The sequence below is a fragment of the Akebia trifoliata genome, chromosome 15 (genome assembly GCF_017979445.1).
Source record: "Akebia trifoliata isolate Shusen 1 chromosome 15, ASM1797944v1, whole genome shotgun sequence".
NCBI classification, from domain to species: domain Eukaryota; kingdom Viridiplantae; phylum Streptophyta; class Magnoliopsida; order Ranunculales; family Lardizabalaceae; genus Akebia; species Akebia trifoliata.
Window position 1 is genome coordinate 25,389,829 of NC_141389.1, and position 21,522 is coordinate 25,411,350.

Below are 21,522 nucleotides of genomic sequence, written 5' to 3' on the forward strand. Positions count from 1 at the left end.
TTTGTGTTTGGTATGCCAATACCAAATCTTAATTTATAGGATCTTGGTAGGTACATACTAAACTTAGTAAAAATGATTAAATATTGATATAGCAAACATAAAATTTTACACAGGAATTTTCTCGTATGAATGACTTCAACTCGCTTGAATTTTGAGTTGGAGTTAAAAAAAAGTAAGATCAAGTATAAAACCCTCTTCAAACAATTCTAGATACAAAGAAGAACTTAAACCCATAACTCAGTTGGCTTCACACATTGGAAAGCAATTTTAAGGTCTTGGCTCCATCAAATTGATTTGGTAAAGTCAATTAAAAATTGTTAGATTAAATGTGTGCAAAAACTTGTCGTGGGTACAATGAGCACATATAATGCTGGGAAAGATTCTTAAAGAGAGTCGATATTGGCACCCCAACTTTTACTTATTACATTCAAAAATTTTAAACTATTTATCCCATCCCATTTAAAGATTATAAGACACTCTTCACACATGAAAAAGGTTTGGCTCCAATTAAAATCTCAACATCACAAAACAAAACATTCAAAGTGGTTGTTTAAAATATGATTATACAATTCTATGCCCCAAAAAAAAGAGAAGAAAAAAAAAAAGAGAACTTCTATTGGCACTCCAAAATTTTCTTATTCTCAATCATTAACTTCTACTCTCTTTATTTTTAATTTGGGATGTAATAAGTAAAAGTTGGGGTGCCGATAGCAGTTCTCTTCTTAGAACCTGTCCATTTGTGCAGTTTCGCGAGACCCAGTTCCCTCCTTGCACGACTTTTCCATCTCTCCATTATCCTTACCTCATCTTCCATATACGCGTCTCTTGAAAGAGTTGAAACTAAAACTGATTAAATTCTCAAAATTTTAATTTATACAGTTATTAGGGTTTCTGAATCTCTCTCGCTTTCTCTCATCCATGTGTAGATCAAAAACGAAAACCAACGCAGTGGAGCCCAGCTCAACGGGGTCGACCCCTCGAAGCACTCCAACCCGTTCTCGAAGCTCCCGAACTGTATCCATAAGGAACACAGAATCCTCGGAGACGACCTCACACAGCCCTTTTTCCTTCTCTCGAACTCGATCCATAAGGAACACAGAATCCATGGGGACGACCTCACGCAGCAATTTTTCCTTCAGAACCGCTCAAAGCTCTTTTCCCTCAAAATCATATCAAAAACCCAGAGTGAGAGTGTTCACGTTCTCGGAACTGAAGGAAGCAACTATGAATTTCAGCCCCTCTCTCATGATCGGTGATGATGGTGGGTTTGGGTGTGTTTACAGGGGAACAATCACGACATCTGATCCAAACACCAAACTCGATGTTGCTGTTAAACAAATGGGTAGAGGAAGATTGTTGGTAAGATTTCTTCCTCCTCATTTTTTTCAAATCTCGTCTCGTCCATAGCGGGAACGAGTTGTCTCGGATGAATCAACTCATCTTGAACGAGATAAATAATTTATCTCGGTTTACAATTATTTATGAGAGTTTCTATTGCCACACGAATTTTTACTAATTACAACCCAAGATGTGTGCTAATTCTTTGGTGATAGAAAAAGTTGGTGTGGCAATAGAATCCCTCTTATTTGTATAAAATAAGGTTAGATTAGATTAGCTAATAACTCTTTAAATTATAAAAAAAATTAATTATTATTTTTATTAAAATATACAATATCCTGATGACTCACAAGTTTTATTGATGTGGCCGAGATTTTCAAAATATCTTCGGAATCAACTCGTTTATCTCACAAGATTTTGCATATGTGAGACGCCATGTCCATCTGTTTCATTATTAGAAGATACCGGTCTTGGAGGATGTGGAGTAGTTTTTTAGGCCTTCCACTCCTCGAGATGTGAGCTGTCCCTTGAAGTTGAGTTCGGTCTTATGGTCATTTCCTCTTGTCGTGATCTTTTGACTTTCCTCGGTTTGTTCGTTGGTGTTATTCCAGTTCTCCTCCACTCTCTCGAGACACCGCTTTGGCTTGCCCGAGATGCCATAAATCTTCTGTTTGCGGGTTCCTAGGTCTATCCAAAAGCTTTTTGGTCTTCCACACCTTGGGTGGTGAATTACCAACTGTTTTGGATGGTCAGTCCGAGGTATCTTTCTTCTGTGTTTGGCAGTGTGACTGACTTCTTCGGCTGGCCTTGCTTCCCTTTTCTGATGGTTGGCTCGGTTTTCTTTCTTTGCTAGCGTTGGCATGGTCATTTTCTTCTATCAAAAGACTTGACTTTAAACTACAATCTCACGCCTCTTTCATCTGTCGATTGGTTCCCTCTTGCTCCTTGGTGACCTCTGAGATGGTAGAAGACAAGATGGCATGAAGATGGCATGAAGGATGAGGCCCCGGTGTAGTGCCTGTCAACATCCCTATGATGATTTTGTTAGTACCCAGATAAAAAGAATGAACAGAAGAAGCAACCAGCTTGACAAATTCAACATTAAAAATGTCATGAGGGTAGGAGAGGAGGAAGTAGGGATGGAGTAGTGAGTTTCTACAAAGATCTGTTTGAGGAAAAGGAACCCTTAAGATCGCGGCCGGATAATCTAGAGTTTAAGTCTTTGAATCAGGAGGAAAGGGTGTGGTTAGAAAGACAAATAGGGGAAGAGGAGGTTAAGTCTGTTCTTTTTTCGATGAGTGGGGATAAGGCTCCGGGACCGGATGGTTTTAACATGGAATTCTTCAAGCATTGTTGGGATATTGTCTCGAGAGATTTTATGGAGGTCATCAAGGAACTGCAAGATAAGAGATGTCTGGAGTACAGCCTTAATAGCACTGTCGTGGCGTTGATCCCTAAGAAAACTGGGACAGATAGGATAGAAGATCTTAGACCCATCAGTTTGGTTAGCTCGGTCTACAAGATTATATCCAAAGTGTTAGCAAGCCGGTTGAAGAAAGTTCTTCCTAGTTTGATTGGTGACGAGCAAGGGGCTTTCGTTAGGGGTAGACAAATTTTAGATGGAGTTTTGATATCAAATGAGTGTCTAGATTCTAGGATTAAGAATAAGGAGGGGGGAATGATAGGGAAAATTGATCTTCAAAAGGCTTATGATCATGTGAACTGGGATTTCTTAGAGTACATGATGGGAAGGATGGGTTTTGGAGAGAGGTGGATCAGTTGGATAATGAAATGTGTCACAACAGTGTCTTATTCGATTCTTGTCAATGGGAGTCCGGCAAGTTTTTTTAGGGGTTCAAGAGGATTGAGGCAAGGGGACCCTTTATCTCCGTTCTTGTTTCTCATTATAGCTGAAGCCTTAGGCAGACTTTTTACAAGAGCGGTTGATATAGGCAAGCTTTCGGGGTTCAGAGTGAAAGATGGTCCTCTGATTTCTCACCTTTAATTTGCGGACGACACACTAGTTTTTTTGGAGCACTCGAGAGATCAGGTGAGGGCGCTTCGTGTTTTACTGTGCTGCTTTGAGGCGATGTCAGGTTTACACATAAACCTGCACAAGAGTAAGCTCTACGGGATAGGTGAGGAAACAAATATTCACTTGTTGGCCACGATGTTGGGTTGTGGGTATGGTACCTTGCCCACGACTTATTTGGGATTACCTTTGGGAGCACCTTATAATAGTATCAAAATTTGGGATGGGGTGTTTGAGAGACTAGAGAAAAGGTTGAGTACTTGGAAGGCCAATTATTTGTCGAAAGGAGGGAATGTTACTTTGATCAAAAGCACTTTAATGAGTATTCCAGTTTACTTCCTATTGCTTTTTACGCTCCCGAGGTCCGTCGAAATTAGGATGGAAAGGCTTATGAGAAATTTCTTGTGGAACAACAGGAATGGCATGAGAAAGTATCATTTGGTCAAATGGAAAATTGTTTGCATGCCCAAAAAGAGCGGGGGGTTGGGAATTAGGGGCCTTAGATTAGCTAATAGAGTGCTGTTAGGAAAATGGCTTTGGAGATTCGATGAGGAGAGGAGCAGTTTGTGGAGAAAGGTTATTAAGGCCAAGTATGGGGAGAAGAGGTTAGGCTGGTATAGTGGTGTGTCTAAAGATTCATACGGGTGCAGTGTTTGGAAAGGGGTTCTTAAAGGGAGTGAAGATTTCGAAGGAGGGATTAGATTCAAAGTGGGTTCGGGAGATAGAATTAGATTTTAGGAGGATAGTTGGTGCGGTACATCGTCTTTGACAACTCAATTTCCGTCTCTGTACACTAGTTCTATTAAGAAGAATCGCTTTATTCAGCAGTGTTTGGTTCGCAACGAGTCTGGCCCTACTTGGGACTTGGGATTCAGGAGAAACTTTAATGACTGGGAGCTAACTCAGGTGACATCTCTCCTTGATCTTCTACATACGTCTAACCTCAACGACAACGAACAGGATAAGTGGGAATGGACAAAGGCTAAGGATTTGAGATTTTCTGTCAGGTCTTTCTTTTATTGGCTTTCTTTCGAAGCTGAGCAACCCTTATTGGGCTCAATCACTTGGTCCAGGTTAGTTCCGTCTAAAATATCTTTTTTTGTTTGGTTGGCCGCCCTTGGTAAGATTCTTACGTTGGATAATTTGATTGTGCGGGGTTGGATCATTCCCAATGGCTGTCCATTGTGCTTGAGTGATGGGGAATCTGTTGATCATACTTTAGTCCATTGTTCTTTTTCTTATAATATTTGGTCAATTTTCCTTGGTATGTTCGGTATGAACTGGGTCTTCCCTCGTAAGTTTTCCTCGGTGTTAGTTGAATGGACCAATAACGCTTTCCACATCAGAAAAAGGATCCTATGGGCTATGGTTCCCTCGGCTATTATTTGGGGAGTCTGGAACGAGAGAAACAACAGAGTGTTCAACAACAAGAGCAGTACCTCTCATGCAAGATTCTTGGAAATTTTGGGTCTGTTATACATTTGGTCTAAGTAGAATATAGAGTTCGCGGGGACTACCTTCGACGATTTTGTTTTTAGATGGGACTCTTTATGTAATCAGTGATGTTTTTTCTTTTTTCTTTGATTTGCTGCTTTTTGTTTGTTGTTTGTTCTTGAGGCTCTCTCGGCCTCTCTCTTTGTAGTTCTCCTTCTTTTGCTCAATACATTATACTTCTCAAAAAAAAAAAAAAAAAAAAAAAAAAGAATGAACAGAGAAGAATTTGATGAATAAAGGATTTTCATAGTGAATTTTTCCTTGTAGGTATTTCTTTTTTTTCTTTACTGCTTACAACTCATCATTCCCTTGCCATTTTCTTTTTTGCCCACCCCTCCTCTACTTGGTGGTTTGGTTTATATAGATGAAAATCCAGGGACAAGTGTCACCATATGGTTGATCCAGGTGTTTGGTGAGCTATTTCTTTTGAAGTGCACTCAAGTACTTTGGGAGATGATTACATCACTTGTCAGTAGGATTTGAATTTGATGTGTAAGTATTGCAGGTTATTAATGAAGAAAAAGATCTCTGACATCTAGCGTCCCGTCAATCTGACTTAGATCTTTCTTGTACTTACCCCCACGAGCAAATGTGCCCGGTTTTAGATACTTGCTCGAGGTCGTTCATGTGTTGTGGGTCTAGTTGAGTGTGAGTTGGAGGGGGGGGGGGGGGGTTGACTTGCGTTTGGTCTTTGTGTTATGAATGAGATAGCTTGTTTTAAGAGGGAGTACTTGTTTTTCTTAAGTTTGTCTTGGATATTCAATGAACCCTAAGTCCGGTTTGAGGTCTGACCGACATAGTCGATTTTTTTCAATCCAACCTGTAACTTATCGTCTTATACTCGTCTACCCAAAGTCCTTTCTTGCTCTTTTTTTAAAGATGATCTCGGTTGTATTGTGTTACGTGCGACAATTATGAGGAATAGTACGAAAAGAGAAAAAAAAAACAAGAAATAAATAAGAACACACAGATTTAACGTGGTTCGGCGGTGTGCCTACATCCACAAGAGCGAGGAGTTGAATTTTCACTATATGTCAAATTAGGGTTACATTATATGAATTTATAGTAAACCCTAGCTGTACAATAGGTATTAGAAAATTCCAATAATACCCCTGTATCGTACCGCGGAGAGTAATTGTCCCTGGCAATAAAACAATAAATTATCCCAAAAAGCAAATACCGTTATTCCACTCCGTTCCCGTTCGATACGTTATGCATTCCTCACTCTGCTCAGAACGTTACACTCCCCTCTCTCCACTTTGCTTCACTCTTGCATCCATCGCTTGCTTTCTCTATATACGTGTTCCACTCAATATGAGCCACATATTACAACAGTTGGTACTGTGCTCCGCATTTTTCATGCCAGGGAACGCGAACAACTATCTCTTTTCTTGCTTTGGTATTCTTGCCTTAGGATGTAGAGCTTGGTGACTTACTGTTTTGCTCATGGGCTTGAAGAGTGTCTTAGAACTCTAAGTGGGCTTTTCATTTTATATCCGTATGGTATGTTTCCTTATCTTATTGCATGACTAAAATGGTCTCCATGGAAGAGATTTAAAAGCATGGTTCTAATCAAAATTCCCTTGAATTTGAAACATATTTCGTATATAATCAAATGTAGAGAAACACAAATTTTGCACCAAGATACCAAGTTTTGGAAAGGGAAGGAAAAAGATCTATTGTTCTATGTACTTGCCACGTCAACCGCATATGTTTTAGTGCACCCGCTCTGCAATCTGGTCACTAAGCTCATGCCTCATCGTCTGAAAACATTGGTCACAAATCACATATAATTTAGGACTTGAATGAATTAAAATATCTCTTGTGAAGAGAAACTCTAATCTTTACCATCTGTTGAGCTCAATGCTTCATTTCTTGAGTGGGGAACTTATTAATTCTCCCCACTTGCTTGGAATACCCCTAGAAGAAACAAAGAGGGGAGGTGTAAGCCAAATCTTGATGCTCCAAAATTTCTTTCTTATTGATTTTCTCACATCCATTTATACTTTTAGCACACTCTTCTGGTATTTTTTGTTGATCTCTTGCATTTGCATCATTCACTTCTCCATAGCACTTCATCTACACTTTCATTTTGCTCCTTCCTTTTTACCAACCCACATTGTAGTAATTTTAGTTCTTGAACACAAAAATCCCAATCCTTGAGGTTTGACCTTGGGACTTTCCAAGTTATTTTTTTCTTGTTGATATGCTACATTGTCAAACCTAGCTTGCACTCGTTCATACTTTGTTGCATTTTTTACTTTAATGTCTAGGGTACTTTTTGTGCATCTTACTAGCATTGCATAAGGGACTACATTGTTGAGATTCCTTAACCATTGAATGTGCACATTAAAGGTTGCAACAAGAGTAATGCATCTTTGCTAGCATCCATGATAGAGAGAAGCAGGTAGGCACTTTACTTGAAAGGGAGGGGGAATTTAGTGAACATTCACAACTGTCGGCCCTCTCTCTCACTTGAGAAGCAGGTAGGCACTTTACTTGAAAGAGCTTGAGCTTATTTCAAATATTACAATCTTTATAAACCTGATTTTTCGGTTTACATAGAAAAGATTGTTGAAAGAACCAGCTGAAAGGAAAATTTGTTGAGTCTTACAATTTTTGCAAAACTACCTTTTTCTTTTGCTTGAGAACACAAGGAGAATAACTATTACACTAGAAAAAGAGAGGAAATTTTATACTTATCTCATTTGGACATTCTTTTTCCCTAAAAATGTTTTATTATTCTTCCCTGAATATTTTTTTTTAATCTTCTTTGTCTTTTCTCATCTGACATTTTCTCTCTTAGGGGCATATGGAATGGGTGATGGAGAAATGTATCCTTGGGAGGGTGGAACATCCAAACTTTGTCAAATTAGTGGGCTATTGTTATGAGGCCTATGAAAGAGAAACCCAACGACTCCTGGTTTATGAATATATGGTCAACAAAAGCGTGGAGGACCATTTGTTAACAAGGTTCTCTACACCACTTTCGTGGGCCATGAGGTTGAGAATAGCCCAGGATGTTGCTCATGGCTTAACATACCTTCACGAAGAAATGGATTTTCAGGTACTCCATGTTCTTTTCCTGTTAATTTGTGTTAAAGGATTTAAATTTAATCCATATTCCAGATGGCTGATAATATATATTAGATGTATTTGTGTCTATAAATATGGGATATTTACAAAAAAGTGATCAACTTTTGACGAATTTACAATTCCGGTTCACTGTTCATTTTAATTTCCAAAATGTGAATGATAATGGATTCAGAAAATTTTAAAGTGACTATTTCGCAGGTTTAAAGTGAATAAATTGGAAAACCGCCGAATTCATTACTGTTCTGATTTTTTTTTATTTTAACAAAAATGTGATCATTCATGTTTTGGTAATTAAAATGAACAGTTAGCCAGAATCATAAAGAACTCATTTTCAGCTCACGAAATGGTAATTCACCTTATCAATATTCCTTTTATATCTCTTTTGTTCTAGAAGAGAGAAATTCATGTGTTTATGTTTTTTTTTTTTTTTTCTAGAAATTCATTTTTGTTTTTGTAGATAAAAGAAATAGATCTCAAAAAATCTTCTCACTTGAGAGATTATTTTTACTCAATTTATCTTATCGTTTAATTGATAATTTTTATTAATCTCATCGAATGTAAATGACTGTGCATTGGTAAGCTCTCTTACTGAATTGACCATTCATGCACGAGGGATTAGTATCTCTAGGTTATTTCCGAAGTTCCTTTTTTATTTATTTATTTATTTATTTTTTGAATTCTTGATATTTTTACGGGAGGGGTTGGCACATTAAGGCTATGTTTGGATTGAGAGAAGTGGAGAGAAGAAAAACCCATTAAGAGAAGGGAAGAGAAGAGAAACTCAATTTCTCTCCACCATGTTTAGATGGACAATAGAGAACTTGGGACAACTTTGGAATTTTAAAATATCTTAAAAGAGATCTAGAGGTAGAGTTGGAATTATAAAATATTTTAACTCCATTTCTCTCATCTTCTCTCCACTTTTGGAGAGAAAGAAAACTCACCTTTTTTTTCTCTCTTCTCTCCAATTCTTTTCTCTCATCTTCCCACTTAACAATCCAAACAAGAGAAATGGAGAGAAACTCATTTATTTTCTCTTCTCTTCTCTCCATTTCTCTCAATCCAAACACAGCGTAAGGGTTTCAGACCTTCAGTAAAAAAGTAAAATTTTATCATGCTTTGATGTTCTTCAAAAAAAAGGATGGTGTGGGAGTTGTTCGGTGTGACATCTTTGTATTATTTGTCGCAGATCCTCTCTGGCAATTTTTTAGCTTCAGACATTCTTTTAGATTACCAATGGAACGCAAAGCTGTCACTGTCAGACTTTATGAGAGCGAGGCTGGGGCCATCCGAAGAACTAACTCATGTCTCAACAGTGGTATGTCCATTGGAAGTAATAGGTTATAAATAAGTTATAAGCTCTATCCTACTACATTACCCCTAATTTTTAGGGATTTGGGTTGATTGAACTGTCCTATCACGTGACTTTGACCCAATACATCCCGACCAACCGAGTTCCAAACCCATGATTGGTTTACCCTCAGATGAGTTGGTTTGGATCTCTATGGTTAACCCAGATCCTTATATGCCACGTGTCACCCCTTGGTACCCTTACAAAAAATATCCTCCACATAAAGCATATTTACATTCTTTGCCATTTGGAAATGAGATCATTCACAACCAATTCTGCTACTTGCTTTCATTGGTAGTAGCTTGGTTTTGTGCCAAACCCCCAAAACTATATGAATGGGTTAGTAGAGATAACAATGTATTTGCCTAATCCTGAAACAGGTTGTACATCCTGTCAGATCTTCGGGTCTCGAATATATGGAAACTGGCCACCTAACAACCAAAAGTCACATGTGGTGCTACGGGGTATTCCTCTACCAACTCATCACTGGTAGGCGCCCACTGGACCGAAACCTCCCCGAGAGTGAACAGAAGCTCTTGGATTGGATCAGGCCTTATCTTTCAGACATGAAGAAGTTTGAAATGATATTAGACCCAAGGCTCGAAGGGAAGTACTCCCTCCAGTCTGCAATAAAGCTATCTAATGTGGCAGATTGTTGTTTGGTGCACGATCCAAAGGTACAACCCAATATGAGTGAGGTGTTGGAGATGGTGAAGCAGATTGTGGAAGCAACAGATATGGGAGCAATAAACTCTTCATGATGAGTCTGGGATCTAAAGTATGCTTCTGAAGTGCCCCAAAAGAAAAAGGATCCAATTTGAAGAGAAGTTTTGTGGAATCAAATGGCGAAAAAAAGCTTGTTTTGAGGTTAGAAGGCTTGATATGTTGTTATGTAAAATGGTTGAAGGATATTATATTGTACAATCTAGGTGTAGAAAATGATTATATTCTGTATAAATAGAATTAATGTGTAAAATGCAAATATGCCTTATTACAAACTCTAATAGCATTCCAAGATCATTATAGAATCCGAGATTATATTTCATTGTTGCTCTGTTTTTTTCTTCATAATTAAGTTTTAATTTGGGTTATTTGAAATTAAATAAACTGTAATAATGTATGGGTCTGTTTGAGAAATTTGCTTGCAAATGAATTGTGCATGATTTTGAACACAGGTTCTTGCTCATAAACTTATTCTAGAATCCGATGTCATGTTTGGCTTGAATTATAAAAACTGATTCTCCCATAATAAGAACTAGATATCGACTATAATTATAATGTAGGATTATAAAATTGGTCTCACACTGATACCAAGTCGATCCTCACAGAACACAGAATCCTCGGAAGCCACACGAGAATATTTGTAATTGTATCTGATTGGAGGGATGGGAGCTTGTAGTCATGATAAGGAGATGGGGTTTGAAGCCCAGTCAATTTGTAGGTCCTACCTTCTGATCACTTTGGCTATGAATTGGTGCAGTTGAAAAAAGGGAATTTTAGCGATAACCCCTGCAAAATTGGCAATATTAGGAATACCCCTTACTGAAATGCTTTTTCCTCTTGACAAAAAGTCAGTGTAGCTTTGTAATTTTTATTGTATTTATTATAACTAAAATAACCTCCCAAGAAAAATTACTAAAAGGACATTACATTTTCTAATAAAAATAAAAAAGGAAGGAAGATTATACGGATCAGATCAAGGTGTAGAGTTTGTTTTCTTCATTGAATTAGTTTATTTTTTAGGATTTTGTTCATTAGTTCGTCTTCTTTACTCATGAATCAAGTCATCCTTTCTCTGAATTTTCGTCATCAATGTATCTCCATTAAAATCTTGAAGTGATCTTGTAAATTCGAGGTTTAAAACAATCATTTCATGCAAAGGATAGTGGTAAAAGCTTTTAGACAAGTTTATATACATATTTCGAACTCAAAATCTCTATTTTCTAACAACAAAACACATCAGTAAAAAAAATTAGGATTTTCAACTTTGCATGGGAGATGGTCAACACTCATGTTCAATTTACATGAGGGGGCTAACACTTAACATTTTATTTTTCAGTGAAACTCTCATAATATAACATGAAAATAAAATTACATCATTCTCCGGTAAATTTAAATTGAGTGTTAGTCCTACTCGGAATCGAAAATCCTGAATTTTTTTTTCTTATTTTTTGTTGGGAAGTAGAGATTTTCAGTTGAAATGTATAGTAATTATAACTCATCTAAAAGCTTTTACCATCATCCATTGCACAAAATAATATATTTTAAGTTCTATTTTGCAAGGTTCTTTCAATTTTTTTTAGTTGAGATATGTTAATGGAGAGAATGCAAAAAAGATGAAGGGATGAGGTATTATTTAACAAAAATCCTAAATGATGATGTGATTTAGTAAAGAATCCTAATTGATAGCAAGTCTTTAAGGAAACTTCGTTGGGATCCACTAGTATTGCTTGAGAACACAAGGAAAATAACCATTACACTTGAAAAAGAGAGGAGATTTTAGAGAATAAAAAATAAAAAAATTGCTCACAGAATCTGGGATCCACCAATAACATAAGCCCGAGTGTATTGAATGCATCCCCGACTTCCAAAATTACACTCGTTATTTGAACATTCCTTTTTGTAAAAATATCTCATGTCATTTTTCCCAAAACACATTCGACCTTTTCTTCCTTGGGAGTTCAAGGAATGAAGTAAATTTTCTTGGGATGGTGGGGCACTCAAACCTTGTCAAATTAGTGGGCTATTGTGCTAAGGACAATGGAAAAATGAATCCTGCGAGTTATGGTATGCCCAACAAAATCGTGGAGGGCCATTTGTCGGTAAAGTTCTCTATACCTCTTTCATGTGGTATGATGTTGGGAATAGCGCAACAAGTTGCTATTGTAGAAACATGTAGATGCAAGAATTTGCTCTACACTTTTCTTTTCTCCTAGCTCGGGCGGACCTGCAAATCAACCCACTCCGACGATCAAGTTAGACAAATTGATCAGTGTAAGTTAGTTTAGAGAGAAGAAGAATTTGAACCTCTTTTACCCATAGTCCTCTTCCTTTTATAGGTGTTAAACTTGATCGTTTTCTGTGCCACCCTTTGAAATGACCCTGGGCAGTTAGTTTGTTGAGGGCAGTTAGCTCACTCCTTGATATGTCAACTGCAGGAGTTGTTGCAACTGTCCTGCCACTTCTGGGATGATTAGGGCTGATTTGACATGATGTAGGTTGTTAGAACTGTCAATCAATGACAAATCTGTCAGATCCGTCTTACCGACCTATACTGCCATTGTCCGGACTATTTAATTGATCAGTGACTCAGGTCCGAGCTAGACATCCGCGCACCCCGAAGAGTTTAATCAACTGGGATTTCATACCAGGCCATCTGAGCCTCGGATCTATGTTTCCGAGCTTAATTTCATGCCACGTGTCCATATTGAAGAATTTCCCCCCACAATACCCCTCTCGAGGGCTCGGGAGGATTGCTCGGGCGCTCGAGAATATTAATAAGAAATTGGAAAGTTGACATGTGGCAGCTTCTCATTGGGTCTCAGCTAGGATTAATGATTTCTTTATGGCGAATAGTCACTTAGCCTTTTCGTTTTTCGAGGGCGGCGGTCGGTAGAGCTGCTCTCGTGAGGTGTGCAATGTCTATTGACTCATACGGCGCAATTATGGACAGAGTACACGTGGCGTTCTGTGAATAGCTTGATTTGCGTGCGAATTTCGAACGGTCATATCGGAACTCCTAGCAATTAATACCCCATCATTGTTCGCTTAAGAGATCTTAACCGTTGAATTCTCACGCGGATCTCGAGGCCTTTCAGGTCTATAAATACCTTGCTCATTTCTCATTCCTCTTTTACCTTCACTCTCCTTGCTGTTACTCTGCCTTTCTTGCCCCCACTCGTGCCTTCGCCGCGTCAGTCATCCAGTGGCCTGAAGTTTCCGGTCGTTTGAAGTGCAAGGTCAAAGGAAGGTAACGAAAACAGAGGCCCCTCTCCTCTTGCTCCTCTTCCTGTTCTCTTTTCTGTTATTCAAATGGCCAAGGGAAAATCCCATGCCCCTGCTCGCCCTCCACTAGAGGCGGTTAGGGACACATTAGGTGTCCCTGCTAATGTAGGCATGTCCTATGTGGATGAGGCCTCACCTCTCAGGGAAAGCCCCCCAGGTACCACAGTGATACATTGGGGGCAATTTAGAGTAGGCCTCAGAGTAGGTTGACTCGGGAGGTCCTGAACTTTTATAGGAGGGCTCCCGGGCAAATGAGTGGAAATTTCTTCTGACTCATTAGCGCCTGCGAGCATATGAACAGTAGGTTGTAGGATGGCCTCCAGCTCGGGCTATGGGACATCAGGGCCCAATTCGCTTTGAAGAAATGCCCGAACAAACCGAGCTTCTTCTACTTATCTCTAAGAGGAGGGGGAAGCCGTCCTTGGTCGATCTTCCCGATTCGGACAAGGAGTGGTTCTTGTTCCCGATTCGGATATCCGGCCAGTGGGAGAGCGCTCCAGGTGATGAGCTTCCCTATTTGGCCCACTCCTCGTTCAACCCCCAAGGTGAGTTTCTACTATGATTCTCTTCTCTTTGCTTTTTCAGTTTCCTTTTTCCCGGCAAATAACTTCAGTTTTCTTCATTTCTGCAGCCCCGAGCAAGGACAAGTTTCCGAGTGATTCAGTGGTGATCACTCACTTGCTTTTGAATCCCGATCTTTACGATTACGCCACAGCTTTTCTTCCACCGTCCATCCGTCCCCCAAGCATGCCACTTCAATCGAAAAGGCCGCCGCCTATTTTGGGGTCCGACTCGGAGGACGAGGTCGTTGACACTCTTCCTGCTGGTGTTCCAGAAGGAATCACCGAGGCGCGTCACGAGTCCGCGAGCAAGAAGAAGAAGAAGAAGAAGACCACCAGCCCCTCCTCAAGAGGTTGAAGAGGGGGCCGGGGCCTCGTTCCCCCGCGCCTGCGCTCCCTCCTCTTCCCCTTCTAGCCCCTGAAGGGGGCCAACCATCCGAGACATCGTACACCTCCTCGGTTGGCTCGAAGCTCAGGGGGAATGTGCCCCCACCTACCCTATGGGTGATGCGCCCCAAGGTTGGGAGGAAGCCGGTCACAGACAAGGATTCGGCCTTGTCCAATGCTGCCGTCGCTAGGGCGGTCTTCGAAGCGTCCACGTTGCCGTGGGATGTGGAGAAGACTCGTCGCAGTTTTGCCAGCGACCCAGCGAAATTCTCGAACGACGCATTCCGGGCCCTGGCCGCGGTAAATTTCTTCGTTCCTTCTTTCATTCATTCCTTTTATATGCCCCCCCTTTTTTTAACCTGCTAACACTTTTTCTCTTTTCTTTCCAGGCCCAACACGTCATGGCCAAGCTCGGTGAGGCCCGCGACACTTCTGCGCATGAACTCCGTGCTGCAGAAGGTCGCATACTTCAGCTTCAGGCTGAAAAGGATGCGGCTACGGCCAAGTCCCAAAAGCTCCAAACAAGCTTGGATAGCGCACTATCCGAGCTGGAGCAAAATAAAGACAAGCTAGCTTTAACGGAGGGGAAGATTTCTTCTTTGGAAGAACTGGTGAGGGCCAAAGAAGTGGAGCAAGAGAGAGCCCTCCAAGATCAGCTCAACTCCCCTCAAGCCCAACTGGATTCCTCGGAGGAGACTTGGGAGAGAGCCTACAACAAACTGAAGGCGAAACTGAGGAAGGCAGAGGTGGCGGCGAAGAAACCCGAAGTTGTTCCTGTCGCCGTCCCCGAGCATGTACCCGAGCCTATCGTTGGAGCTACTCCCGAGCCGATTCCCGAAGTTATTGCAGCACCAGCAGACGTTCAGACCCCCGATGATGCAGAGACAAATATTGAGGCGAACGCCTGATTATTTTTCTTTCTTCTTGTAATACGATTTTTTGTATTTGTTAATGTAAATCTCCCTTTCACATTAATAGAAATGCCCCTTTTTGCCACGTTTGTGTTATCTGTTTGTCCTTTTTCGTTTCTATATTGGGGTCTTCTGTTAAGACCCGACTTCTATTTTGGCCAACTTTTTAAGCTTGTCACTTGGGCTCGGCTCTGTTAAGGGGCCGAGGCTTTGCCTTAGGCCAACTCCTCAGTTGGACTTGGCTCCAGTGAAGGGGCCAAGGCTCTAGCTTCGAACCAACTCTTCAGTTGGGCTCGGCTCTTGTTGAGGGGCCGAGGCTTTGCCTTAGACCAACTCCTCAGTTGGGCTTGGCTCCTGTAAGGGGGCCAAGGCTTTAACTTCGAACCAACTCCGCAGTTGGGTTCGACTCCTGTTGAGAGGCCGAGGCTTTGCTCAGGCAGAGGTATAGGTGCAAAGATAACTGTTTATTGATAATATCTCTTCAGATTGAATACATTCCATGATGATTGAATTACGTCCCCCGTCGAGGTTTCCAAGTAGTATGCGCTTGACTTCCTGATTTTACTTACGATGTAGGGTCCTTCCTAGTTTGAGCCGAGCTTTCCACTGTTGACTTCCTTGGTGTTGGAGAACACTTTTCGAAGCACCATATCGCCGACTTGGAATTCCCTATGCCGGACCTTCCGATCATACGACCTTTTCAGCACTTGTTGGTACCGCGCCAACCTTTCCATGACCCTCTCTCGCGTCTCATCCAACCAATCCAAATTTTGAACCACTATCTCATCGTTCAGTTCTGTTTCGGTTACTTGCGTTATAGTAGTAGGAACCTGTATCTCGGTCGGGATGACGACTTCAGTCCCATAGGCTAGCGCGAACGGAGTGAAACCTGTTGCCCTTCTTGCTGTAGTTCGGTAAGCCCATAGGACACTGTGTAACTCGTCCACCCATCTTCCTTTATGCTCCGCCAATTTCTTTTTCAAATTTCTGAGGATTGTCTTGTTGGATGCTTCGGCCTGTCCGTTACCTTATGGATACCTTGGTGACGACTGGAGTGATCGGATCCCGTGCTCCTTAAAGTACGATTGCACACGGTTACCCTTAAATTGTGTTCCATTGTCGGAGATCAACGCGTAAGGGATTCCGAACCGAGTTATGATGTGTTCCCAAGTGAACTTGATAACCTCTTCTTCCCTAATCCGAGTGAGAGGAACAGCTTCGACCCACTTAGTAAAATAATCCATGGCTACGAGGATGAAGAACTTACCGCCTTTTCCCTGAGGCAGAGGTCCAATAATGTTCATTCCCCATATTGAGAACGGCCAGGGTGACTTCATAGGGTGGAGCTCACTGGCTGGCTGCAAATGCATGGGGGCATGTTTTTGGCATTGATCGCAAGTCCTTACGTATTTCTTACAATCTTCTTGCATCCTGGGACAAAAGTAGCCCTGCTTGATCACCTTATTGGCAAGCGATCGTCTTCCCAAATGATTGTCGCAGATTCCCTCGTGGATTTTCGCCATTATGAGCTCGGATTCTACCTTATTAAGGCATTTAAGGAGTGGTCCCCCGAACGACATCCTATAGAGCTCTCCATCAATGAGCGTGTACTTGCTGGCCTGTCGTAGCATTTTTCTAGCTTCCACCTTGTTCGCCGGCAGCACCTTCGAGCGTAGATACTGCGTGTACTCTTCTATCCATCCCGAGGCTCGTTCCACTTGTGCGCATTTCCTATCACCGTGATCTACACTTGCTTTGGGCAAGTATTCTACCGGTAAAACTCGTCTCTCTGTTTCCCCCAACATTGAGGCGATGTAGGCCAGCAAATCTGCATGTCTGTTCTCGTCCCTCGGTATCTGACATATCTGTACTTGGTCAAAATTTTTAATTTCCCGATTTACTGCAGTTAGATAGTTTGCCATATGCTCGTCCTTTGCTTCGAATTTGCCATTGCACCGATTCGCTATGAGTTGCGAATCAGTACATAACTTTATTCGGCCGACCTTTAGTTCGCTTGCCATCTTCAGCCCATTGATAACTGCCTCGTACTCAGCCTCATTGTTTGATGCCACATATCCGAGCTTGATTATTTTCTCCAGTCTGTCATTGCTCAGCGTTACCAGCACTATTCCAACCCCCGAGCCGGAATAATTTGACGAACCGTCGACGAACATCCTTCAACCTGCGTGCTTGTCCCACAATTCCACTTCTTCTGCTCATTCGTCTTCGTCTTCCAACTCTTCCCAGTTCGGATCTTCGACTGAGAAATTTACGAGGAAGTCTGCCAACACTTGCCCTTTTAGTGCCGTTCGTGACTCAAACTGTAAGTTGTGTTCGTCGAGAATTATCGCCCATCTCGTCATCCGCCGGGATTTTTTCGGCCTGTGCATCATTTCTTTCAATGGGCTGTCAGTCACTACTCGTATACGATGTGAGAGGAAGTAAGGCCTGAGCTTATGTGCTGAGTAAACGAGCGACAATCCCTCTTTCTCCGTCTTTGTGTACCTCGCCTCTGATGGACCCAGTGTTTTGCTAACGTAGTAGATAGGGTACTCTCGTCCGAAGTCAACTTTGAATAATACTGAGCTCACAGAAGATGAGCTTGTGGCCAGATAAATTCCTAACTCTTCCCCTTCCTCCGGAGAGCTAAGGATCGGCGACTGCCCTAAATACTTCTTAAGGTCGCTAAACGCCATTTCGCATTCTGCGCTCCAGGCGAAATTCTTTTCTTTTTGCAACAGCTTGAATAGTGGACGACACCTGTCGGATACTCTAGAAATAAACCTATTCAACGCAGATATTCTCCCTGCTAATTTCTGCACCTATTTTTGGTTACTAGGGCTCGGCATTTCCACTAAAGCCCGGATTTGGTCTGGGTTGGCCTCAATGCCTCTCCTGGTGATAATATGCCCGAGGAACTTCCCAGAAGAAACTGCGAATACGCACTTCTTCGGATTCAGCTTCATTTGAAAACTCCTCAACCGGTGGAAAGTTTGCTCGAGGTCTGCCAAATGGTTCTCCGCTTTCTTGCTTTTTACTAGCAAATCATCGATATACACCTCCACAGTTTTTTCGATCAACCCTTCGAACATTCTCGTCACAAGCCTCTGGTAAGTGGCCCCCGCGTTCCTCAACCCGAACGGCATGACCTTAAAACAGAACAGCCCTTGCTCGGTAATGAACGACATTTTATCCTGATCCTCCGCGGCTAAGGGGATTTGGTTATACCCTGAGTATCCGTTCATGAATGACATTCTCTCATGTCCAGCCGTAGCATCGACCAACCTATCGATCATAGGCAGAGGGAAACTGTCTTTTGGACATGCCTTATTGAGGTTCGTGAAGTCAATGCAACTCTCACTCTTCCGTCCTTCTTTGGCACTGCGACTATGTTGGCTATCCACTATGGATAATCTACTTCCCTGATAAATCCCGCCTTTAGTAACTTCCCGATTTCCTCGTTCACCCCCTGCCTTAGTCGGGATGACAGTCTTCTTGGCTTCTGTCTGACAGGTCGGAAGTCCCCATCGACGTTCAGTCTGTGACACGCGATCGAAGGATTTATTCCTGGCATATCTTCAAGCGACCAAGCGAACATATCCTTATTTGCTTTTAGTAGTTGGACCACTGCTACTTTCTTTTCCTGCAACATAGTGGTACCGATACTGACCAGCTGATTTCCGCTATCACCGAGGTCTATGGCCTCAACATCCTCTACTGTTGCTAGTCGCTCCCGTTGTGGCTCATTCTGTAATTGCTATAATGCCTCCCTTTCAATAGGGGGCTCCTTCCTCTTCTTCGGAAGGACGGCTTCGGCGGGCCGTCCTTGCTTTAGGGTCAGGTGGAAACACCGCTGCGCCATCTTCTGGTCACCTCTGATCTCTACTACTCCTTCTTGGCTCGGGAATCGAATTACCTGGTGATATGTTGAGGGGACCGCCTTCATTTCGTGTATCCATCTTTGCCCAAGGATTGCGTTATAGGCTGAATCCGCCTCTATCACCACAAACCTCGTCATCACCACTTTTGACCCCGCTGTGACTGGGAGTGCAATTTCGCCCACCGAGCTGCTGGGAGCTCCATTGAACTCGTAAACTAGGGTCTGGGTTGGCTCCAAACTATCAGAAATCCCCATTCTTCTTGCTGCGCTTAGGAAAAGGATATCAGCTGCACTTCCCGAGTCCACCAATATTCTGCGGAACTCGACATTCCCAATTGGGAGTGCGATCACAAATGCGTCCTGATGGGGCATTACCGTTCCCCTCAGGTCATCATCCGTGAAAGCTATCTCCCGTGCATCAGTTCCCCTGCCCGTTGTCTCTACAACCCGCGCTTCCGATGTAACTTGGTTTATGCCAATCGCATGTCGGATCTTCTTCACTTTTTCCCGAATGTCCTGCCTAGAGAGCCTTCCAGCCCTCATCACCCCTGTGATGGTATGAACTATCTTGCGTTCTTTCGGATCTCGGCGCCCATCCTTTGCCAGCCACCTAGGTCTGGGCTTCCGTTCGTCTCTCTTCGTGGTTTCCCTTCTTTTCTCTCTTCCTGACGAGACATACCTCTTGAGCTTCCCTGCTTCAACCATATCTTGGATGATATGAAGTAACCTGTAACAATCCTCGGTGGGGTGGTCCTCAGCCTCATGGTACTTGCAGTAAGGTTTTCCGGGCTTCCCCTTATACCCCCAGGGTGGTTGAATGAAATCGGGTTCTCTCTTTATGTGTCTCAGTATCACAGATAACTTTTCATTGAGCGGTGTATACACCTGACCTCTCTTCCACCTTGATTGCTCGTTCGGTTCTCTCCGCCTTTTCTTGCTTCCTTCCCCTCCGAGGTGAATTGGTGCCTTTGTTGCTTCAATTCCCCCTTCGCTATTGGCCACTGTCTGAGCGCTTCGTCTCCTGCCCTTTACGAATTCCTCTACGAGGATGTACTTCTCCACCTTTGCATACAAATTTTCCAAACGAGTTGGGTCAGACTTGATCAATGACTCATGCAACCGTGTTCCCCGGATGACTGCAGTGATATACGCCGCGCAGGCGGTTGCCTCGTCCATGCCTTCTACATCCAAAGCCTTCGTTCGGAAACGAGTTACGAATGACCGGATACTCTCCCCGACCTCCTGTCGAAGGTTAAACAGAGTGTTAACTCCGACCTTCTTCCTTCGCAAGTGTACGAACTGCCCAACGAACGTTTCCTCTAGTTTGGAAAAGTTCATAATGGACCCAGCTGGTAAAGATTGGAACCACATCATGGCCCCGAGCCTCAGGGTTAATGGAAATAGCTTGCAGAGTAACGAATCATCGTTCTGGTACAGCACCATCTGACTTCTATAATGTAGAATATAGTCCATAGGGTCTCGCGTTCCGTCATAAGTTTCAAACTTCGGCATATGGAACGTTCTGGGTGGTTTCGAATTCATTATCATTGGTGAGAACGGTATCCCCTTGAGCTCCCGGATTGCGTTCCGTACATTTTGCGCAAGATCCTTTCCGCGTGCGAGTTCCTTGTCCCTCCTCTTGAGCATTTCCTCCACTTCCTTCCTCGTCATTGTTTCCTTAACTTCTGAGCTTCCTTGCTGCGTTTTGGCTGCTGCTGAGTCTTCGGTCCAGTCTGCCTCTGTCCGTGTTGTTCGGACAATATGATTACTACTTCGCTCTGTACCTGGGCCTTCTTCTGTTTCAGCGTGCTCGCCTAGCCTTTGCCTGAGCTCCTCATTTTCCCTTCTTATGTTTGTTATCTCATCATTCTGTTTTTCCAACCCCCTACGCATTTCCTCCCTCATCTCTGTGAGTAAGTTGTACATTGCAAGCATTGGGTCTTGCGCGTTTGGAGGTGAATCTGCTGGTAGTAGATTTGACGGCTCTCCATGATTCTCGCCTCTAGCCCTTCCCATTTTGGTCGTTTTTCTCCTTGTAAGTTTCCCATGGACGGTGCCAAATTATAGATGCAAGAATTTGCTCTATACTTTTCCTTTCTCCTAGCTCGGGCGGACCTGCAAATCAGCCCACTCCGACGATCAAGTTAGACAAATTGATCAATGTAAGTTAGTTTAGAGAGAAGAAGAATTTGAACCTCTTTTACCCATAGTCCTCTTCCTTTTATAGGTGTTAAACTTGATCGTTTTCTGTGCCACCCTTTGAAATGACCCTGGGCAGTTAGTTTGCTGATGGCAGTTAGCTCACTCCCTGACATGTCAGCTGCAAGAGTTGTTGCAACTGCCCTGCCACTTCTGGGATGATTAGGGCTGATCTGACATGATGTGGGTTGTTAGAACTGTCAATCAATGGCACATCTGTCAGATCCGTCTTACCGACCTATACTGCCATTGTCCGGGCTATTTAATTG

At 42.4% G+C, this 21,522-nt stretch overlaps 3 protein-coding genes across 3 annotated transcripts; 1 reads left to right on the forward strand and 2 right to left on the reverse strand.

Moving 5' to 3' along the window:
* Positions 1-764: 764 nt before the first annotated feature.
* Positions 765-10,356, forward strand: LOC147384789 (serine/threonine-protein kinase PCRK1-like). The gene is made up of 4 exons (XM_086426764.1): positions 765-1,359; positions 7,671-7,931; positions 9,150-9,278; positions 9,692-10,356. The coding sequence occupies exons 1-4, from the start codon at positions 919-921 to the stop codon at positions 10,070-10,072; spliced, it is 1,212 nt and encodes a 403-aa protein (XP_086282890.1). The 5' UTR covers positions 765-918; the 3' UTR covers positions 10,073-10,356.
* A 5,402-nt stretch (positions 10,357-15,758) lies between these two features.
* LOC147384790 (uncharacterized) lies at positions 15,759-17,348 on the reverse strand. Its single transcript, XM_086424981.1, has 2 exons — positions 16,213-17,348; positions 15,759-16,104 (listed from the first exon to the last, which is right to left on the reverse strand). Exons 1-2 carry the CDS (start codon positions 17,346-17,348, stop codon positions 15,759-15,761), a joined length of 1,482 nt encoding a protein of 493 aa, XP_086281107.1.
* A 648-nt stretch (positions 17,349-17,996) lies between these two features.
* Positions 17,997-21,070, reverse strand: LOC147384791 (uncharacterized). Its single transcript, XM_086424982.1, has 2 exons — positions 18,941-21,070; positions 17,997-18,713 (listed from the first exon to the last, which is right to left on the reverse strand). Exons 1-2 carry the CDS (start codon positions 21,068-21,070, stop codon positions 17,997-17,999), a joined length of 2,847 nt encoding a protein of 948 aa, XP_086281108.1.
* Between the last annotated feature and the right edge of the window lie 452 nt (positions 21,071-21,522).